This window comes from Cataglyphis hispanica, chromosome 3 (assembly GCF_021464435.1).
Source record: "Cataglyphis hispanica isolate Lineage 1 chromosome 3, ULB_Chis1_1.0, whole genome shotgun sequence".
NCBI classification, from domain to species: Eukaryota; Metazoa; Arthropoda; class Insecta; order Hymenoptera; family Formicidae; genus Cataglyphis; species Cataglyphis hispanica.
The window spans coordinates 3,694,343-3,718,373 of record NC_065956.1 but is presented as its reverse complement, the minus strand read 5'-3'; the positions used below and the strand labels follow the sequence as shown (position 1 = coordinate 3,718,373).

Below are 24,031 nucleotides of genomic sequence, written 5' to 3'. Positions count from 1 at the left end.
TTGCAGAAATTAACACAGTTGAGTATATTTAAGTTTTCTTTATTTATTCGTTACTTACCTTTAAACCAAATATTTATATATAATTAAATATAATTAATATTGTTGAAAATTTGGAAAAAAAGAAACGTTTACATAATTTTTATTTATTGCATCATGTTCATACAATTCTAACCCGTCCTCTTTCTATCAGCAAGGTCGGTAGAGATGAAAAATGTAATATAAAAATTAAAAACACAATCTGTGCGGTTTGTTTCCTTTGAAACTATAGATCAATAAAATACAAAAAACGACGGAGAGCATAAAAAAATAATTAAAGAACATTTTAATCGATAGATTCTGTATATACTATTATATAGCCTGATATAGTGGTGCCATCTTCTGCAAGCGTAGAAGAGTATCGTACATGCTTCTTTTTTTAAACATACGAAGCCATGATTGCAGAAAATCGCACATTGCATTGTGATAATAAAAAGCAAAATACGATCTTACTAGTATCAATGTAATATTAGAATATCATTAAGCATTTCAATGGATTGAACAAATATGATTAATTAAATTTACATTTTGAAAAGTCCATTTCAGGATGTTGTTGCATGAATCTGTAAAAATTTAACAAATTATTTAATATTGATACATATTTAATACTGATAAAATATTAATATTGATACATATAATACAACTTATATATATGCGCGTGCAGTAAAAATGTCGAGATATGTTATCTTACTTTTTTATAACATCCTGTTTCTTTTGCTCATCGGATGTTGGAAGTCCTAACTCCTTCTGCCTCTGGTCATACATCATTTTTTCTACGAGGCCTCGTGTCTCTCCATCGAGGTCAGAAAGCTTGCTAGGTTCGGGATTTACTTTCTTCGTACTGATTTCTGGCTCGCTCGTTATTACATGAGCCCACCATTGCATCTTATTCACCTACATATGATAAATGTCGATTTTATTATTGGTTAGAGAAAATATTGTAATCTATTATATATATTACAAATTTATAGTTATATCGCCTAATAATCTTTTGTTTTTATCTAAACGATCTTAAAGACTTTAGTATATAATCTTAATATTTTGTATCTTTTAATCGATAATTGATATCGAATTGCTTTGATAGTATCCATACATCGTAATATATGTCGCAAAATTAATATAATGTAATTATTATAATATTTTTAATTTTAAGAAATATATATAAAATCTTGGAGATTGCGGCAAGTAAAATCACGAATGATTAATATGAATAATCATGGAATAATTAATTAGTGCTTAATTAAATACTGTATTTTGCATTTTTCTAAAACATGTTCATTGGATTCATTGCCGATCAGTCACACATATCTTAAATCTCCACACACTCATATGCGATCGAACGATCCTAGAACTATTGGAATTACTGTTCCGGCAAGGCCGAAGAGCGGCGAGGTCGCGAAAAAGCATATTACTAATGCGAGGGCGCAGCCTCCGCCACATGTTGTATGCGTCCACGACTCACCTTTTCCAGATTAATCAACAACACTTTCCCGTCCTCGATTACCCAAGTGGATTCCTCGAGTTTGACCTCGTGCGGGAAATCCCCGGCAAGAATTGGTGGATGGCCCTTAAGTCCGCAGCTTAACTGTTTTTTCGTTATCGTCACAACCACGTCCCTTGGCCTGGCCGAGAAATTTACCTTTAGTGGAACTCTAAGCTGTAATATAAAAATTGCAACATATGTTTATGTGTTCGCTCAAGCGAATATCATTCACAAATAGCGATTAAAAAATTCGCTTAAAAAAAGATCTCGTTGGGAATTTATTCGTTATATTATACACAAAGAAATAAATAAATGATATGTATATTTATATATTCTTTTTACTTTTATAATCTGTTTCACGCGTTTTCCCTATTCTGATAAGTATAATGTAAATTAACATCAATTTATTTCAATAGATAATTTTAAAATAATGATATGCAAAAACTATAAACTCCTATGGATAATTGGTACGTCCAAGTAGAAAGAGACAATAGATAGAATGATCGATCGATAGTGAGAGCGGGACTCGTTTTCAATGTGTTCTGCACGAACGCGTTTATATCCTTTTATGATTACGATCTCATTGCAGATCATTGTGATCCGGATCACAGCGACCTCGGACTTGGATTTTGGATATGAAAAATCGCAATGACTTTAGAAGAGGACCTTGAACGTTCGGAAAGTTCGTGGGAGCATTCGAATCTTCCAACCGTGAACTGGAAGATGAAAGATGCATTGTAACACTCGACAAAGCGAAATGGTAAAGGTTTGACATTCCTGCCAAATATACATTCGTACGATACACTTCGTTAACTACAAAGAGTGCTCGCTTTAATTGATAGGAGGCGGACCAGATCTTGGCTTTGAATCATTGCCAATTTGAAAGGGTCAAGAGTAGATCGAGCACAAATGTTTGCTTTTTGTTCGAAAGTATTCGAATCTAAAGCATCGAACGATCAAGTCATTCATTTGTGTGATCTTCTGAATCGCCATAAAAATTATGAAAATTGTGATAATAGTTAATAAGTTTCGTTGAAACTATATGACATGCATAACATACATAAAGTTGCATTAAAATATATTACAATCTTGAATTTCTAATTTTATATTAAATTTTCATGGACGATAGTATATCTTTAAGAGAGAGCCTTCGTCCCGATAAGAATTATGAAGCAATTATTGAGTAGCAAAATTCATTTACATATTCTTATATCACTGTGACAAAGTGACTTGTGTTCCGCACATCTTTATATTTCAATTCCAATTTATGATGAATATGCAATTTAAACATTTCCTGAGTTGATTACGCATGCAAATTCCATTTTATTATCTTAGAATTTTCCTTGTATATTTCCGGTTACTATTATTAAATGACATATGATAAATGACAAATGACAATGAGATAAGATTTTATATATATATATATTTATATAATTCTCACGTGGCTTTGCAGCAAACAGCTCGGTTATTCGCGGCATGATCTGCTGAATTTCGCGATCAAGCTGAAGCGTTCCAACTATTGCGACATTCTTACAGACATTTATTTTGTAACTTATTGTGATATTTTTCATTGTGTTTCGGTTCCCATAAAGAAAACAAAATCATGCTCATGGCGCATTGCTTTTACAGAGATTTTTTTTGGTTGTGCTTAGATTTCTAGAATGACAAACAACGAGAAGAGACGACGACGATAATGGTGATAGAGTCGAGTGCATCGGTGCGTGGAAACGGATCATGGCTACCGACGTTAACAAAGTGGAATATCATTATAAAAGCGGCAACGAGAAGGCGAGGAAGAAGACGGCCGTAAGGCTGTTCATTTTGCCGAGGTCTAGCCTAAGTAGACTGTGACGCATATGCTTTAACAATCTTCGAGATATTCGTAAAATGCCTGTATTACAAAGTCAATTCATATCATAAATAAGAATTTTGACCACCCATTATCTGTTTTTTATAGTTGCAGTGATATTGCATTTTTCTAGGCCATTATTTGGTAATGTCGTTCTCAAGTAATATTATTTTTTTATTTACTACGTACGCCTTTTACGTTCGAACTTTGATCAATCTTGTTGTCAAAGCACATATGCTATATAAACGTGCAGTTTTTCTACTTTAAAAAATAGCGTTCAGAGATCAGAAATTCCTATGCATACAATACGATTGGCAATCACAGCTGTATTGATACAGCTTGTCATCAGAATTTTCCGCGAGTAAAAAATTATTTTTAATTGCACGCGCGTCATAAAAATATTAAAGCCATATTTTATATAGCTTTAACATATTCAGTTACGATTGCTTTTTAAGCTTGAAAATAATTGATGAAAATTATCAAAATATAATCAATAATTTACAATTAATGATATCAACAATTTTATAACGCACATTAGTAATTGTTTTGAATACTATTGAGAATAAAAGATTGCATATTAATAAAAATTTACAAAGCATGATAATATCGTTAACTTTATTCTTTTGACTCACGTAATTCATTGCTATTCCTACCGGTTTAACCTGGCACCCGCATAACGTGTCATATTGATGTCGTCCGTGACTGCTAGACTTGCGAAACATTTCTTTTTACTTTTTTTCTATGTAGTCACACCGAGATCGCATAAATATATGCATATATAAAGTTTTATGTATGTAAATATGCATGCCTTTAGTTCGGCATACATAATTACGTATGAGATACCAATAACAACGATGATGCACAGCATCTTTGATAGCTCGCAACAAGAATGCAATTAGAAATGGAAATATAGCTACTCAATTGTCAGCTTTATGAAGAAATGTATGAGATATATTATTCACATTCAAACACATTCATACTGTTGCTTCAGTATGCGAATAGAGTAAATCTTTACAGAAACCATGAAAAAAAAAAAAAAAAATAAATGATTGCATCTGTAATATTCTTGAATTAAAAGAAATAACTATATCTTGCTAATTAATTCTTCAAAATCATAACTAATAAATTTATCTGTCTGATTCATTCAACAATGTTAGGTCAGCTTTTTGGGCGAATTAATAATATGTACAAATAAACTAGTCAAATTTTGGAAGTTCCCATTATTTTATGATATCATGAGCAATTATATCTGATGTATCTGCACTAAAAATGGCGTGTTGACTATTTATAAAAAAGACATTGTCAAGATAAAGAATTCTAATAAAGCCTTCGTCGGAATAAAGAAATAATTGTCTGTGTGATTTCTGAAAATTATGTGTCAGACAGACCTGCTTGCTATTTATAAATATGTTTTCATAGTTAATGCAGCTTACGTGCGTGTTTGATCGAATTCCATGAAACTTCATTTTTTTATGTGCATTAATTAACAATTTTAAAATGATGTATCGGCATTAAAAAGTTACACGTCACTCGTTTGTTATGATAGCAGATACCATAAATATCCTATTTAGAATTTAATTATTAAATAAATAATATAAATTATATATTATTTAATAAATAAATAATAATTCATAATAAAATTATAAAATCCATCTTAAATTTATATATTCGATATATCTTAGAATTTATGACTTTTTTATCATTGGTAAATATTATGTTGTAAAAAATGTTTGCACTTATATAGAGTCACGTGTATTCCGGTAGATTTTATTTCGCGTAAATTCACGAATTATTTCGATATTTTCAATATTTATAAATGACACATAGGCGCTAAAAATGGCATGAAGATTGCACCTAATACAAGTTCATAGGCTCTCGATGTGATGATGTTCTGTCAGAGACCTCGGCATTCGGCTTGTTGTCACGAACGTGAGACACCAAAGGCTACTATAGCTGCGCGTCATCTCGCTCGCGGATAACCGATTTATTTGGCGCTTCGGCGGAATCCTTGATACTAAAAGATCGCACACGTTTACCAGGCCTCGCTCTTGCGTAACCGAATAGTTTGTTCATTACTCACGATGTTGAATAACGCGCCTCTTTTCGAAGAGGGGATTTCACGACGAGATCGAAATTTATAATCGCAACTCTTGCCGATTCGACATCGCACGCGGTATATTAACGGATAAATAAAATTTTTCTATTCGCCTAGAAGAACATCAGTAGGTAACAAAAAATATTAAATCGTCATCAGTTTAGCGATACAACAAGCGATACAACGTTAGAGACTCGACAAAGACGGTATTTCTTCAAGACACCAAGGACATCGCGAAATATAAACGAAAAAAAAGCTTATGCACAAAAGTTGATGTATTACTTTAATAATTACAGAAGTTATTTTTAGTAAACATTAGTACAAACGTTGCAGCCATAAGATAAAAAATATTGGTGATCTAAAACTGCTATTATATTTTAGTTTGTTTCAGTTGGACATCTAAATGTGCAAAATTAGTACCTCGATGTTAAAATTCTACAGATCTTTTTAAGATTCTAGCTTCTTTATGAAGAATTCAAAGAGAGAGTTTTATTGATGTAGATAAGAAAAATTGCGCTACGCGATTATATAACGGTTCTAAAATTATTATACATTTATAAAACAGGATCAAAGACTAAAGTAATAAAATTTTTTACAAGAAAAAAATAATATAGTAAAACAAAATCAAAAAATGATATTTTTGAGATCAAAGAATTCTGAATTATAATTTCTCTACATATATTTATTTATATATTCTCTACATATATATAAGAATTCTCTCTTGATACAATTTTTGAAAAATTCTTTTTAACTAAAGCACTTAAATAAAATCTTAAAAAAATTCGAGATTATTATTATTATTGTAGGAACATTATTAGAGATTTTTTAATGATGAATTTTAAAATTGTTTAAAAAAAAAACACGAAGAATCAATTAACTGCGGTGCCAAGAAACATTACAGAGAGAAGACATATTTTCGCATTGATTAGACATCAAGGTTGATTTATAATTGTCACATTTTAATATTCAAATATCATATTTGCATATTGTCGGGCAGATAATGTTAGATATATCGAAGAAATATTCCGGAAGAATGTTGAAATATAATTAAAAGAAAAAAATGCTATTACTCAAGCGATATAATTTGTGAAACAGAAAAATATTAAAAAAATATAATAAAATATAAAAATATAATAAGAATAGAGAATAATCTGTATATAGGCAACCATTTGTATTCATTGATTCCATTTGCTTTAATGCGAATATCGATGGGTTCGCAAATACTCATTCTAGGGTCAAGTGAACGAGCAAAGTGAATTAACAACAAGTCAACATATCTTGTGATTAATTCTATTTCCAATTAATATTCATGGACATTATGAAGAAGGTTTCACCTAATAAAGATGATATAATAGAAAATGAATAAGTGTTGTATGCAAACGTACTTTGACGTTAAATCGCTCTTATATAGTTTTATATAGCATATCATATCAACTACTATTAAATTGTGAAATTATTTCAACATTTTTTTCAGTATTTCAATATTTCCTTTCGATCTTTATAAAAAGATTTTTGCCATGTTATAATGATAAGGCATTTTGAAAACAATATATATCGACAATGATCGATGTAAAATTATTTTTACATCATGTTAACGTCACAAAATCTGGTTTTTAAATCAGCAATTATCCATACAAGTGTCATTTTGCGTTTATCATAATCAGTTACATCTTGTTACGGCAGAAGATATAATTATGCCGTAACAGTTATTTAATGCCCGTTTTTACAAGACCACATATAGTTAGTGCTATAATCGCTGTTTTAACAACGAGACAAAGCGGTACGCATAAAAAAATTAATGTATGGCTTCCGGTAGATGCTGCAGATAAACAGTATATTCAAACGATAATAATTCTCATTATAATCAATAACTGTCATTAAATTAAAAGTTTATGCAGATATAAATTATATGGATAAGATAATAACATAATATCTTATTTCAAAGACAAAATGACGTTAGTACGGTGCTAAAAGACGCGGTTAGAAATTGTTAATAAATAATGAAAATATTGACACACAATTATTAATTGCAAATTATATGCAATATATACATATAAATTATTCCAATATCAGTAATATAATATTTATGATAACGGAGCCAAGATGTAGCGACCAACGCGAAGGAAAAGGTACAAGATCGAGGAGGAGTGAGAAGATCGATGAGTTCTCCTCCTCTTGCCGAGCGCGCTCACAGGTGTGGTGAGTGTACAGGTGCATCGCGTATTTCTACGAGAACGCGCGCGTGCACGTGTGCATCGTCTTGTATGCAAGAAGAGACAAGCTCGAAAGAGAAGATGAGATGCAGATCGTGAAAAGAGAGGGAAGAGAGATGCAAAGCACAGATAAATCGACTCGCGTAAATGCGCATCGGGTTCGAGGAGGCGATTAGGATTCCCGACATGGATTTTCTGCAATTCGCAACAGTCCGTATTAGCGGCCGAGGATAAGAGCGCGATATGTGTTAATATGCATGAAAATGCGGCGCGTAATTTATATACGTATGAACAGATGTTGCACAAAGAAGCGAGATAATTGCCGAGATTGAATCGAACGCAGTCGTCGCGATAATAAGCGCCGACAATGAATGTGCTTTTGCTTCCCGAAGCAAAAATTGGTAACCGTGCGTTCAGGAGCATTAAGGTAAAAATTGTTGCAGCCGGTAGATGCCAGAATCCAGGTCGCGACGAGAAGCAAAACCGGAGAGGAGGGAGAGGCCCCGTAGGTAAATATTTCTTCACACCACAATCTGGAATCGAGCTAATGTAGGTCGTGTGTTATTTTACTTTAATCGTCAACATGTTTATCTTAATAAGCAAGCGGATGTCAAGTGTGTGGTTTAGACAAAATCATGAAAAATAACGCATTGTCAACAAAACATTTGTTGAAATTAAATTGTAAATATATGTCCGTATGATATAATTGCATATATATATATATATATATATATATATATATATATATATATGCGCGCAATAAAATAACATATATTATAGTCATATTGATAGAGATAAATATCATTTAATATATATAGTGCATTTATCTCCAAATATGTTTTACTTAATACCAATTTAAAAGCTCATAAATTACATTGGGAATATTCCGTGACGTATAAAGATTTATTAAAAATTAAATAATTAGCGCTTCCTTGCGACACGAAAATATCAGGCTAATCAAACGTTGTTAATTCGCGCGCTGACCTCTCTTCTTGTTTTCTACAATGATCCTCGATTGATTGACGAGATTCAAGGAAAATGGGAATTCTTCCGATATTAATCGTTGGCGCGGGACGTCACAGGCGGGGGGAGAGGCACAGGTGCGTGCAACTTTGCTACAATGATACTAACATGTCGCCCTCGGTTTTCTCGGCGAAATCAGCCGCGGGCCTGGGTAACAGTGGTGTGCGCACCGGCCAAAAATTCCAGGGGGCCGTGTAAGACCGGTTCCTCCCGAAAAATTGGCGCCGAGCTGACCACGTTTCGGGTCAAAGAACGGCCTTGCCTCTCGTCCGTCCCTCACTCCCGCGGCCTCTTCGCCACCTCCCCTGTCTCATCGCCTTCACTGCTGCTCCTCGCGCTTTTCGCGTCCTCGTGGCTTCCCCACCTCACTTTAATTCGCCATCGGCACCACCGCACCGATGTCAGTAGCGTAAACACGTTTTATGCCAGATAAAAAAAAAAGAGCGATGAAGATGACGATAATATTCTGTAGTATCTTATGTTTAATGGCATCCCCTTCTCCTCGATAATCGCATGTCGGATATTTCCTATTCGGCTATAAGATCGAGGATCACTGTTTATTTGTGAATTAGGATATCTTACGACCATTGCTCACGGTCAAACACGCTGTTTTTTTTTTCTTTAGCGAAGTCTTTAACGATGAAATGTTCGCGAAAAGGATCAGACGATTTGTAATAATGATTTCTTCAAACTGTATCTAACAAGCGATATGTTAACTCAAATTAAAAATTCGACATTTATGTAGATCGCAAGCGATTACTAATAAAATACGTCATCATTTAACGATCTCCGCTGTTTCGATTTCGATTTCATCCTTGACGAAATATGGAGAAACAGGGTAACTTTCGACAGACGTTGCCGTTCTTGACTGCGCGAGCAAACTGTTAACTCGAACAGAAGCAAGTTGAATTGAAGCAACAAATCAGTTATATTAACTGAATTGAGCAGATAGTGCTTTATACACGATTGCGAAAAGTAACAAAGATGAGTAAAAGCGTATAAATAAATGAATACTGCCTCGGAAATGCGAGCATTAATAAAATCGCGCTCTTAGCCTAGTTTGAGAAAGTACAAATGTTGTAATGCCGAGTATAATTTTGCGTGAATGTATCTGACGGCGGATAATTACTAAGTTATTGGCAATTTGTTCGCTATTCGCTTCAGATAAGCAATAACTTTATACTGTATCGATTACGCGCGCTTAGTCGTAAATCTTACTGCCTTAAAGCACGATCACGTGCGATTCGGATAGCAGATGTTCTCTGTCAAACTTTTCACCGATATTTATCGGCAAGAAATTTGCCTTATGCAACTTGCTCCTGTTCACTATAGTTCACTCTGCTCTAGAGATTTTCAAGTACTGTACTACGAACAGGATGGAATAAGTGTTGCTACCTTCAACGCTCATAGATGTTGGGAAAGAAACTCACACGAATAACGCAACGTGACATTAAAACGCGCCAGATCGCGTTGATTGGAATACGTTGAGACTTTTAGGGTGAAACGAAATAAAGTTTTTCGTCGTTACGCGATAATTACCGGCGCGAAACGGATAATTTCCGGCGATTAAAACGCACCGAGAGAAAATTCGACATCGCGATTAGACAAATGCTAATCAACACGATCGCTCCGCTTTCGCGGATTTGCGGCAAGTGAGCGTTTTACAAATTGCACGCTGCAGTGTAATGGTCCTTTTCATTCGAGGAGAGGCACGCGTACGGTTCACAGGCGCCGCAAATATCATCGTTGCGCTCAAACGCGCCGCTTACGCAATCGCCGAGAAAAGGAGAGACCGAAAGTAGAAAGGGGGGGGGGAAGGAGGGAGGAAGGTTCGCGCGCGCGCTGAGAGGAAGAGTGTGCCGCGGCCGCCAAAAGTGAAATCGAGAGATTGAAGAGGACCAAGCGGAGATAGGGCGCTTCAAGATGTTACGATGAAAAGAAAAGATGAATTTTATCTAATCTCCGAGTATCAGCGATAATCTGTCTGGTCATTTAGCAATTGGAGTTAATATTGCACTATTATATCTCTTATCTCTATTTACTTACGTAATTTATAATAAGCAATATAATAATGATTTAACAAACTTGAGAAAGTATTTTTTATAACTGAGTTATCGACTAACTCAAATCACAATTTGACTAACAACATTTATAAGATTTTATAAGATTTTAATCTATGAAAAAATATTAAATCTGATATGAATTTTTACATGGCAGGTTACAGCTGGAAAGTACGCTTGTCTTTATTATATCACTATGTGCTATGAAAGGTTGAAAGAGAATATGGTGATACGCAAAGAAATACGACGGTAGCGTGAATAGGAATGGAGTCCGCGGGAACGTTCGGATTATCTACGCTAAGAATCGAGAAGACTTGCCTTCTCCGGTGCCTCATTAAAGGACCACCCATGTGCAAAGCCTGGCATAAACTAGACGAAAACTACGCGTGCGATTGCAACCCCGTTAACTATGCTTGCGTAAACTGTGCCACCAATGACTATTGTTCTCCAAGCAAGCAAGCGTTCATCGTTAATTTCTTAGATGGATTACAGAGCGCATCTTTTTGTCTAATTTCGTTTCTAATTGCGTTGAATTCAGCTTCGCTGAATCGAAAGTACGAGTATTGGAAGATTATAAAAAATTTACTAGGTGATGAATGATAAAAATTATCTGCGGATTATTATCATCAACAGATCGACATTTCCGGTTATTTCCAGAAAGCTTGTATATTGCTTAAATATATTTTAATAATATAATAATGAAGTATTTTGTAACCGTTTTCTTAATGGCCTATTTTATCCAACAAAGATCAGTGTTAATTAAATTCTGTATATACAGATATAATAAGAAAAAATTCTCATATGTCATAATGCGTTCTGCCTAGACAAAGAAGTCTAGAATAAAAAATACTAAATAAATTGTATCTGTCTCTTTCATATTTCTTAATTCGCAGATAAACAAATCTAAAATATGAGATTTATATAAAAATTGTCGTTGTATAAATAATCTCTAACGCATTGGTTTAATTCTTTTTTATGTGCGCGTTACCAATATATTTAACTCGAATTTTGAGCGAGAAAAGAAACAGATTACATTTAGTCGGTTATTACAACTGGATCGTGCCTGCGCAGGATCGTGCACAAAAACTTCAACAATAAACGTTATGTAAGTAGATGAAATTCTTGCATATACATGCTCATATATCGCACGAGGTCGCTTGAGACGGGTTTTTGTTCACCGAATCTTTCTTATTTTTGCAACCCGATAAGACCGAGAATATCATTATCTATAGCCTTGAAAAATGTATTAACAAAAAATTTTAAGTTGCACATTTCCCCGCCATTCTCAATATTCAATTATAGATAAATAAATGATGCCAATAATAATCGAACAATACATGTTCCACATCATGCTTCACTGCATTTTGCAATTTATCTTTTAAGCCTCAATTACGAAAACGTGAATAAGAAAACGTGACAACTAAAAATCACCGTCGCAATTAAAATACAACGAGAAGAAATTTACACATTTTATTAAACATGCCGTAAATGTCATTTGATAATTCTAATTAGCGAACTTCGTACTGATCGTTCGTAAAGAAGTACTTTAAATTACTCAATTATCATGATTTTAATAAAACGCAGACATAGCCCATTTCTCGAAACTCGTTTCTCAAAAGCGCTCTAAATGCCAGCGCTCGTACACTACTATTTTTTAAATATCTCCTTGACATGATTGCGCACAAAAATGTACGTACACAAACGGGATCGTTACAAGCGTTCGATTACATTTAAGTACATCATTATATCCTGTATTTGAGCGATAATGTAAAATATCCGATGTAAAATAGCCGATTGGCCGGTCGGCAATTAAATACATAAGTAATAATTCTCGCGCACACAGGAAACAACAACATTTACTGACGCATCGTAATTATATGCCCAAAGTGCAACCACATGATGGGGGATAATTCGCTCCTAAATTGTTACGAGACGCACAAATACTTTTAACTTGGGAACAATGACATTTGTCTTGCCTCCTTCAATACGATGAATAATAGTAGCTTGCGAACACGTGATCCTTATTTAAAAGCAATTTCATGTTGTCGATTATTTTAATTATTCTCCTTCAAGTGGCCCATTATTCCTTATGTAGCTATTTATTTCTCTTCTGCAATTTTTCTATGTCCGGCAGGCGGATGTATCAGCAAATTACTCGAATTTTTCACTACCAAAGCTACTGACAACGCAAACATTATCATCATCATCATTCTTTTTTTCCTTTTAACTTTCATGCTTGTCATATATCATGTTGTCATATATCGATATGACGAGTAGATACTACTAATTACTAGCAAACTGTCACTCGATAACCTCTCCTTGTCCCCTATGATTAAAACCTGCAGTAATGAGAGGATTAATTACCGGTTGCCAAAGAATACTCGGATTGGGAAATAAAGTCCAATCAAATACATTGATTATCATTACGCACTCGATAATTATCATTGATCATAATTAATTTCTTGAATTATATTAATAAAAAAATGACTATATACACATAAACATCTTTCTTTCTTATAATTAACATGTAAACTTCGTTAAAAAAATTTTTTTATCAATTTCATCAATACCGCGATCGGCGAATAAATTAATTTCATCGATTGCTGCATCGGAGGATAGCCGATAGATTCTAAGGAGCGAAAATATTAGCGCAACTAAGTCGTTGAAAATCTCTCGAATCACGATTATTGATCTGGGTCAGCAAACACCTTTCACGCATCGAACGTTACTCAACATTAATCGTTACAATTTCTTTGTTCGTGCCATTCAAATTGGCGGGAAAATTGCACTGTTGTGTCAAATACGCGTTACAGTTTGCGTATATCATTTGCGCGATGCCCGCTGAAGTGTATCATCACTACAAGACTCTTGCACATCGGTCTCGTCATTCGTGAAAAATTCAGGAACGTCAAAGGAGCAGCGAGATACGAAGCCGCCGTTCAAACCAGAAACTCTCGTCTTTTATTGAGAAAGAACATCTTCCACACACGCTCATCTCGAGGTAGCCGAGCGGAACCTCCAGCGGTCGATAGCTTCAAATGATCATTAACGTCTTTCTAGGGAGATTACACTACACGTCGCTGAGAGAAGTGACGTAGACATAGTGAATAACGTTACAAAGAAGACCACGCGTATTGGGAAACAACGTAAGGTTAATCCGGGTCGCTCCTGCGATGAGCGGCCGGCCGGCTCTCCTTTGCCTCCACGTGAGATGCAGTCGGTGACACCACGTCGGTGTCAAGGACTCCGAAGGATGAACAGCCTATACTGAGATTTATTAGGTTATTTGCGTATATGTTACAAGGCTGTGCGTGCACCAAGTGCAATAATCCGCCACTGAAAATCCCGTGTACCTTTTTCTTCTTCCGCGCGAGTCGATCAATCGATATTGTTGCTTACATATAATAATGATATATAATTAGATGAGATAAATTATTTCGATTCATAAATTTTGGCTGACGATATATATACTTATTGAATAATGTTTTTAATAATTGGCGCTTTTGTTTTGTGTCCAATTTCTTATCTTTGTAGAAAGATCTTAAAAAAAAAGGCTTTAATTTGTGATTATTTCGTTAAAAACACTTTTATTCTACTTCAGATTATGAAAGCTAGTTGTATTTTTCACAGATACAGATTAAAAACACGTTTTGCAAAAAATCACAGATTCTATATAATTTTATAATTTCTCTTCATAAAATTATTACAAGTTTCCGTGCTTTTTTTGAACTGGAGTATGATTGATAATAGAGAAGAGTTGATAATTTATAGAAGGACTATACAAAATAGTTGTATGTAATTTGTAGCTATTGCATAACATTGCTTATATTACAATTATGATCACTAGCGATAACAGACTCTCACTTAATTAAATCTTGACTAACTTGCTTGGCAAGAATATAAACGTGATTCGCAACTACTGCAATGTAATTTAGAGATAGATTATCTCCTTTGATTTCGGTGATTCTTTATTAAATTTATTGTGATCTCTCAATAGAGCCTTCAAATGTGATAAAACAAAGAAAAACTTATGTTTTTATTATTAAAAAAAAATAATATGATAATTAGATACATCTCGTTAATTGTCAATTGCATTCGATAATCCAGCACCTCGTGTTTTACCGCGTTTAAGAATTTGCGAGGTCAGACACGCGCTAATGAGGGACTATTATTTGGTTAAGAACGTCGTTACCGCGAGAAACGAGAGGATACGAATTCGCTAAGTAGTGCGGGAATCTTTCGTAATGCGACAATTCTGTTGCTCGAAATATAAAGAGAAATTGCGGATCGGTGGCGGACGCACGCACGACCGTTTTTCGGCACAATTATACGCTCGTCTGTTGTGAAGCGGCGGGGGGAGGAGGGGTGGGAGTGGATGGAGGGGACTGTATTACATTTTTCCCGCGAATCGGGTAACAATGTTGCAAAATTACCGGTTCTTACAAGGTGCGCAACGTCATCGATCGTCAGCCGCACATTCTCTAACTGCATAGTAATTGCCATGATGACCCCGGCGTCGCGCGCAAGCATTGCAACTTCTGCCTTTCGTAACTGACAAACGTATCAGAAGAGTGAGAGACCGAGGGCGAGCAATGAAATAATTGAAACCCCCGCAAAATCTTTCCGCGGCATTCTCTATCTTGTGGAAGAAATCAGAAGCTCGTTTATTTTCCAGGCTATAATAATATGAGTTGAAATTGGCGTTTAAACTTAAGTGCAACAAATGTATAAACATATATGTATATACATATATGTATGTATAATTACAATAAATTAAACAACTACTTCAAGCTTTCAAAGCTATTACTGTAAAAAAATTCAGACACGTTTTTATCTGAATCTGGGTGTCTGGCAGATATGTCAGACAATTTGTCTCAATCATCAAAGTCAATTTTCGGAAAGTTCAGAGGCGTGTGTCTGAAAATTCAATCAGTGTGTCCGTAAAAAAGCTGCAGACACTTCGCCTGAAGTTTCAGTGAATTTTTTTTTTATAGCGATGTACAACACGAGGAAATTTTTCCACCACTGAACTGACACTTCCTCGTATCAAATAATCTATAATCAAATAAATAATTTCTATTACAATTCTATATGTCATGGTTAAAGTACTTTTCATACAGGCTAGTGTCATTGAACGCGATGTGTACACTTTAATTCCGCAGCAATTACCGGCTAGATTTCGAAATTACACGTTTTTATATTACGCAATATATATAACACGGATAGATTGGCGGGGCGTTTCTTCACTTTTAAAACTATAATTGATCATGCAATAATAGTTATTCCTTACTTCATATATTGTAATCGTGAATCAAAGGAACTGTGAATTTTTCCGTCGTCTTCGATCATGTCGGTCCTTCTTGTCCGTCTGTACGTTGCTTTTGGATTGTCTCATGCGAATTTTTTATGACAAAACTATAAAGAACATGGAACACACCATCTCGCCTCCCGCACATGTTTTAATTGCTGCAGACAATTATCGCGATGACCCTGAAGATGACGATCTTACGAAGGGGGTCTTTGAGATAATACGTTTTTTATTTGCGATTGAGGTATTACGAAAATAAAATCTTGTTTCGTAAGAAAAGATGTTTCACGTCTAGGTACCGAGGTCATGTATTCAAAGAGATTTTCTCTCTCTTTCATTTTTTATAAAGACGGAATAATTTTTATATCCATGAAAAAAATTATATCAAATTATATACACATAATGACAAGAAAATTATATATTAATTTATATATTAATATAATATATTAATATAATAATTTTGTCGAAAATATTTTAGAAAAAAAGTAGAACATATAAATCTTTATATAAATTTTTCACATTTAGAGGCAATGAGTTAACTTCTATTCTCTACTGGATTAGATTTTTGGAAATGTTAATATACGCACATTTCTTCTCACGATGAATAAGATACACTCGCCGTACTTTTACATGACCGAGCACGCGCTTTAATTGCGCGTGCAATTACCATGATGACCCCGGGCGTCGTTGCTGACCTTACGAAGAATGCTTCTTTAAATTCCTGCATTTCGCAATTGGCGGATGCCCGGGCTCTACGCGTTCCCGAGCACGTACGTAGATAGGTACGGATAGTCGTGTGTCAAACGCGTTCGGACGAGCGTTCATACGTGACTGAATTGAACGAAATATACGCGCGAGCGAGACAGAAAACGAGAAGGAGAAAAAAAAAAAGAGAAGACAGGCTTCCGTCGTACGTTCGGCTGAACGCGAGACGCATACGGAAAATGTGAGTTCAATGTCAGCCAGAGACGATCCACTACCATTCCCCTCTCTCCCCCTCCCCCCGCGATCCCCCGAGATAGTTTCTTATCCATCGCCGTGATGGTCGCGTGTTGCGTAACGCGAGGCCTAAATACCGATCGCCACATCCTAGCCGGATGATCTAAAGATGCATCTAAATGCAGATAGATTTTTCACCGCATCTCGCGAGAGTCATTAACTCTTTTCTCGCATGAAGCTGTCTCATCGTTCAGCGGCTTCGTTTAGCATGAAGGTGCGATTCTCGCGAAGGAACAAGTTCTTCGCGGGAAATCTCGAGCGCTGCGAGATACATCTCGATAAAATTTTAAAAGGAAGAATTGTGAGATATAAATAATAAATATTGTTAATTATTTTATGCGATTGTAGTATAAATACGCGTTTATATAATTATTAATCTATGAAAGTATGCATGCACACAGTCGCGCAGATTCCTACCTCGCTCGCTTACAAATAAATTTTTAATTAATATACGAAATATGGCGACGCACGCATACACGTGACTTTACGCAGTGCGCAGAGACGCAATCGCGTATTTAAATAACAAACCGATCGGCATCGCGGCGTCCAAGGCAGGACGTAATTCATCGAGACGAAACAAGGTGTCGAGAAGCAGGTAACTTGCATGAAACAAGTTTACGTATGTCTACATAAACGCGGCTCTCTTATGTACACACTGTATATACATTGAGACTCGGTTCAACATCGATCGTCGAAATTGGACCACCGCGCGATTTCTCAAAGGTGAGTGGCGCCAAAATTGCAAAACCGGTTAATTTAGAATTTCGACGCCCGTGACAGTTCGTCGACAGTCGCGAATTTTTATGACTCCGCGATGCAGCTCCTGGCGGGCCCCTACGAGATGCGCGCGTTAATTCTAAAAATACATCTTACTTAATCTACCTTCCGATCGCGCCGGTGTAAACCGTGCGCGCCGCACGATTATTTTAATTTCTCTCTCCCGCATTTCCTACTTATATCACGACTGACTTGCAATCGAATGTTCTTTAGTTCTTTTTATAAGCTCGCTTACAATATCCAATATCGATACAACCAAGTCTCTACTCGGCGAGAAATATATGGTATGAGGAATGCTTGTAAGCGATCAAAAATGTCGCTATAAATAATCGCACAAGAATATTCGATTACAATATTTAATAATTCGATTGCGTAATATGCCAAAGCATTATAAAGAATATTCGATTGTGCATTTTTATACACTGCTCTCGCGTTGCTCGCGTTGCTCGCGAGAGCAGTGTATAAAAATGCACAATCCAAACTATACTCGGTGCTAAAAATGATTATTAGAAAAAAATAATAACACGTATTGCCGGCAGGCTATGTAAATTCTTGCATTATTAAATTATTTAATTCTTGAAGAGAGCAGAGAATTTCCTTCTAACCCGTAAGCAATGGGTTAAAGATGAAACTGAGGGCGTTCACCCGCGCTGTAATTTCACAGATTTGCAAAGGGCGGCAGCAGCATTTTTAATATCGCCTTGGGAACGATTCGGCAACCGAAAAGCGATCTCTCGCGTCGGCATAACTTTATTAAATTATCCGCTCCTTAAATATTTTAGAACACCTTAAGGAATAATGCCATGATGCGAAACGCGATACGCGACGCCGCTGTCCACGCACCATGCGCGTGTACAACTTGACAGGTACCGCGTAATTGATATTGCGAAACATTACGAAACAACGAGAGGGAGCGCCGGGGAATGGGGAGAGTTTCTTCGTTTCCAGGCGATTTCGTGCAAAATAATTAGCGACAGACACGGAGCCGGAGAAAAAAAAAAAGAGAGGAAAAAAATAAAATCAGACTCCCTGGGGTACTACCAATCTCCGCTGATGTTCAACGAAACGCCCTGCCTCCTGATTGCCTTCGTGCTATATTGAAAACCTTGCACTTGACAGTATGCGCCGAACGCTCGCGTGAGTCCCCGACCTTCGACATATTGCGCTATGTGCAATTTTTCTGGTGTTATAATTCTTTATTTTTTTTTACGCGCAACTACAATATATTTTCTACACCATTCTAAAAAATATTTAAATTTAGCAGATCCACAACCAATATATTACCTGAATTATTTTATATTTTTGAGAGAAAAAAACGCTATCACATATATCTCAAGAAAATTAAAAAACCCCTGTTGCGCTATTTTTAAGGATAATTTTGTTCAAGCAATTGCGATATTATCTTCTTAGTAAATATAACGTTTTCTATGTAGATATATAATTAATTGTAAATATAACTATTGCGCGGGATAATATTTCGATATCATCAGACGAATTTTTCAACATACGCACATCTCGTGCCAGATGAGATAATGACAAGATATGGCTTAATGATTGGCAAACGGAATTGCTTGGAATCGATTTCGCTCCACCGCATACTCGATCGGATGGATAAAAACATCTCTCTCGACATCTTCGCGGTTCGCCGATTAAGAAAAAGCGTAGGGACGATCGATACGGACAATCGGTGCGCTTAAATTGTGCATGATTCGCCAGCCTGAAGCAACGATATGTTCTTTCAGCGCGATTTATTGGAGCCACCTGATTAATACAAGATAAATCGTAACTGAGTGCAATCTCAATTTATTATCGTATATACAGTAATCAATACATGACTCGTATAAGTCTTTCCCTACTCTTCTTCTCGGATCAATTTTTCATCAATACAAGCCATAGATTTATTTGCAAAATAAAAAGATAACTCGTTTTCTAAAAAAAAAAATGTATTTTGAATACATGTAATTTTTTATAATACATAATGTTAATTAATTGTATAAATTATATAAATCTCATGAAGCGTTTAATTAATGCTTCTATATATTTGCAAATTTTATGATTTTTTTCAATTTAATTTAATTCTTATACATATATATGTATATTTTAATCATTTCTCCAACATCTTTTATCGTGAAACTTTGCACAGATGGTGTAACGATTGTAGACGCAAGTAAAAAAAGTGAAGAGCTACTGTTACTCTCGACATTAATTGCATCTGACTTTAAGTACCGGTTAAGATCATAATAGAACAGATCGATATCTTGATGTAACAATTATGTTTGTAGACTCTAGAGTGTCAATTTTTTTCATAACTTATTTCATATATAAGAAAATATTAGTAGAAATAATAATTTACTTTACCCTATTATTGCCATAATAAGCGTCAGAAAAACAAGATACTCTCGAAGATTAAAAAATTCACTCAAAATGTAATAAAAGAAGCAACTATCATTGAGATATAATTTTCATTCTTCGCAACAAAAGGATTCGCGCGACTCCTATCAAAAACGACACTAAAATAGCTCTTGTCGACATTGACCCAAATAAAGTAAATAGCATTTGTGTAAAAAAAAAAATCTCTGGAAGATAATCTCCATCCATTCTCTTTGTAAAAATTACAGCGTAAAGAATCGATGTCGATGCAATGTCAGGTTTAAAAAATTTCCAAAAACTCTTGATTCATAAGCAACGACTGATCAATGACGCTAGCGAACGCACGATAGGAGGTAAGACATTAACGAAATTTGCTAACTCTTGCATGTTATTACGACATACATATAAAAAAAATAGCATAATATTAAAGCTACATATACCAAATAGTCCAGATCCTTAAGAGATATTTCGACGCAATATTAATCTTGTGACAATATTAATCTTGATGACATTAATTAAAGGAGTAACAAATTTGCCTGTATGTATTATTGTTTAAACTAAAGATACAAGTCTTGCTTTACAATTTTCAATTTATAGACATAATTTTTTTAATATGATATAATATTAGATTAATGTATATTTATTTAATATATTAATATAATATATTCCAGGACACGGCGCAAAGCAATAATTTCCGGTACATTTATCACTTGCCAAAGAAACCAGCAGCGCTGCATTAATTTATCTTATAATATAATATTATTACGCAATGACTATTCTACTTAATTGTCTCATAGATTTGCGGATTTTGCTTTTATTTGCGGTTAACCGATTAAAGATTGTCCGCTCTGTCGTCCAATTAATTGCTATAATACGTCACGCGCATGTTCATTCGTATTCGCGTCGAATTCAGCTATACTATAACTATCCAGGTCTAGAGACACAAGCGAATAGAGAATGCTGCAACGATAAATGCACGCGGAGACTGTCAACGGAGAATAGTGCGCGCTTGCACGCGATTGCTTGTCGCAATAAATCAAGCGCATTAAATAACGCTGGAGACTTGAGAGAAATGCCGGTGTCTCAAATGTGCCCCTTTGTCTCCTATTCGCGATCAAAACCGAATTCACAGTCGATGTAATGTCACGTGACTACTGTCGTGTCAAAAGGGCAGCGGCATCCTCGACTCGTCTAGGCCGTCAAAACAGCTCCTTGACCTACATGCCTGACTCGCTAACGTTTGTGTATATGAAAAAAAAAAGGAGAAGCATTTTCGAACGTTTATAATCGCGCAATAATCACGATCCACCACGACCGGATATGCCGGACGTGGAATCATGCATTTGCTCACAAGAGATCGACTTATCGATGATCACACTCTGTTCGATTGCCTGGATCACGTGCATGATGTTATATACGAACCATCGTATTTACATGATAATCATATAGTAAAGTAATTATAGTGCGAAAAATAAAGACAGAGAAGAGAACACGAGATTTTCGAGGTATCGAGATAACGTAATGATTAAAACTAATTAGCAGTACTACCTCGTAAAAGACCTCTCATTTACGTTTCTCTGCATCCGGTGCAAGCTTTTTTTTTTCTTTCCATTAAAAACATTTAAATATAAGTTATATCTGTCATTACGATACACATACAGATATAGCAGAATGCACAACATTCAATTGCATTATTTTTTTATTTTTCTCAACTTTGCTTTCATTATTCTAATGTTTTAATAATAAAAAAAAAAATAAAAAAAAAAAATGATTCAATTTTCCAACCATCGTACAGCTGATAAGATTATCTTTTATACATAATATGATTTACATAATTTTGCACGGAACCGCAGTACCTACTTATGTCACTTATATAAAGTAAGCGTCTGTTATGTAAAGAATAGTGGTCTAGACTTGTGCATTAGAGCGTCGCTTAATCGAGAGATGAAGAAGAACGAAGAAAAATGAGAAAGACACGGCGAATAAATCGTCAATGGGGGAAAAAGTTCGACTTTTCGATTCGTATTGTGTACGCGATTTCTCAATCCTATTATGTTTTAATCTCTTTCATAAATTGTTTCCGCATCTCTCGATTTGCCGAGCACGACTCGGTTAGCACCAATCGCGAGCTTGTTATCGAACGCATTTCAAGCGATATAATTTCAGCATTATGTATCGGTCGTTCTCATTAAGTGCGCGTCAGTTTTCCGAGCGCGATGTAAATTAAGGTCCTACTTAACGACGCAACGAAGGAGGGGAGTGTGCTTGCGCGCGAGCGAAAAGCAAGGGTGGGAGGAGAAAAAAAAGAGGAGGGGAGGAACCTGACCAAAATGCAGCATCGTCTTCTCGGTTGCATCCATGACCCACATAGCATACCCGGCACGACGCATCCTCCGGTACGCGAAAGCGAAGCGCGCAATAGCAGCGCGAAAAGATTTCTTCCTCGATTCCGTCGAGATCGCGAGTCTTACTCCGTACGAGATACCCGGGCGCCGCCTTATCGATGCTCGTATTTTGTCGGATATGCGTTCGATGTTGCGCGCTCGCCCGAGCCATGTCCTATCGCATTGCGACGATGGATGCGGCACACGTTGGATGAGCCACGGTATTGGGACAAGGTTGCCTGGAGCCCATAACTATCGTGCGCGCTGACACGCAACAATGCGAGCGATTCACCATGGATTCGCATCTCGTGTTATCTTTCTTCTTTTCGATACTGTCTCTCTCTCTCTCTCTCTCTTTCTCTTCCTCTTGTTTTTTCGTTTCGCTTTATCTTTCACTCGGACGAACTTGGGCCCTCTCCCCAAGCTCCTACCAGCAGCGAAAACTCGAGGGGTTTGGATGCTTTTGCCCCTTCCATGAAGATCGCGGGGGGCCCTGGATCCCCTCTCCATGACAGCTCTGTCTCCCGCCTTTCCCCGCAACGCTCACAACAAGACGCGCCTTCCTCGGATCACTCGATCCCTCGCGGGAGGCGACACTCGACGGTTTTCGATCTTTGAATACCCTGGCATCGCCACTGCGATGACCAGTCTTCGAAATACGGGCGAAACCCGCATGTCTCCGCGTGATTGAGTGCGCCCCGAGTACCCGCGTTATGTCTCGGATAAAATTACGTAATAACATTGATCGAGTTCTAGCTGAGGTTGCACATTAGTTCGCTTTCATCTCGTCATAACTCGAGCGTTTCGTAGTTTGCCGCGAGGGAGGAAAGTGAAATTGAATGACGACCGAAACCGATGCCCCATTGAATAGATCGTTTCCTCGCACGACGGAATAATTGGGAGGAAGGTGCGATCGGTGAATCTTATCTCACACGATCTTTGAGATACGTCGAATCATTCTTGATAGAAATGTTGGTGAGTATTATACTCGTTATAAGCCTAATATTATGCAAGACTTAACGGACTCAATTAAAATTAAATAGACTTATTTAAATATGTTTAGTGAAGCGCAAAAATTATAAAAACGTAAGAATGTCGTGTTTTTCTGGATGCTTATTTTACTAATACAACGTACATTAAAAATATATAAAAATGAAAGAAATATATTTTATATTTCTCTCAAAGATATAATTGATAATGTTTGAAGATTAATAACAGCTCTCAAACCATAAATATTTATATTATAAAATAGAGCTTAAGATAATAAATATGTAATAATTATTATACAATATAGTATGAGCTTTTGTTCCTTTCAAATAAATTGCCACACACGATATCAGAATGCATTTAAATCGAATTGAAAGTTCTTTACATGCCTCACGCAATAATATGGAAAATGTTGCAATTATTATATGTAAGCATTTCAATCGCCGC

At 35.9% G+C, this 24,031-nt stretch overlaps 1 protein-coding gene across 1 annotated transcript in view; it reads right to left on the bottom strand.

The window, feature by feature from the left end:
• Positions 1 to 23: 23 nt before the first annotated feature.
• The window catches only part of LOC126848396 (nuclear migration protein nudC), a 75,738-nt gene continuing 51,730 nt past the window's right edge, over positions 24 to 24,031 (bottom strand). The window contains exons 5-7 of the mRNA XM_050589273.1: positions 1,499 to 1,693; positions 728 to 930; positions 24 to 599 (exon numbers count right to left, since the gene is read on the bottom strand). Of these exons, the coding sequence (XP_050445230.1) occupies positions 548 to 599; positions 728 to 930; positions 1,499 to 1,693 (450 nt within the window). The 3' untranslated portion in view covers positions 24 to 547. The remainder of the gene's footprint in view (positions 600 to 727; positions 931 to 1,498; positions 1,694 to 24,031) is intronic.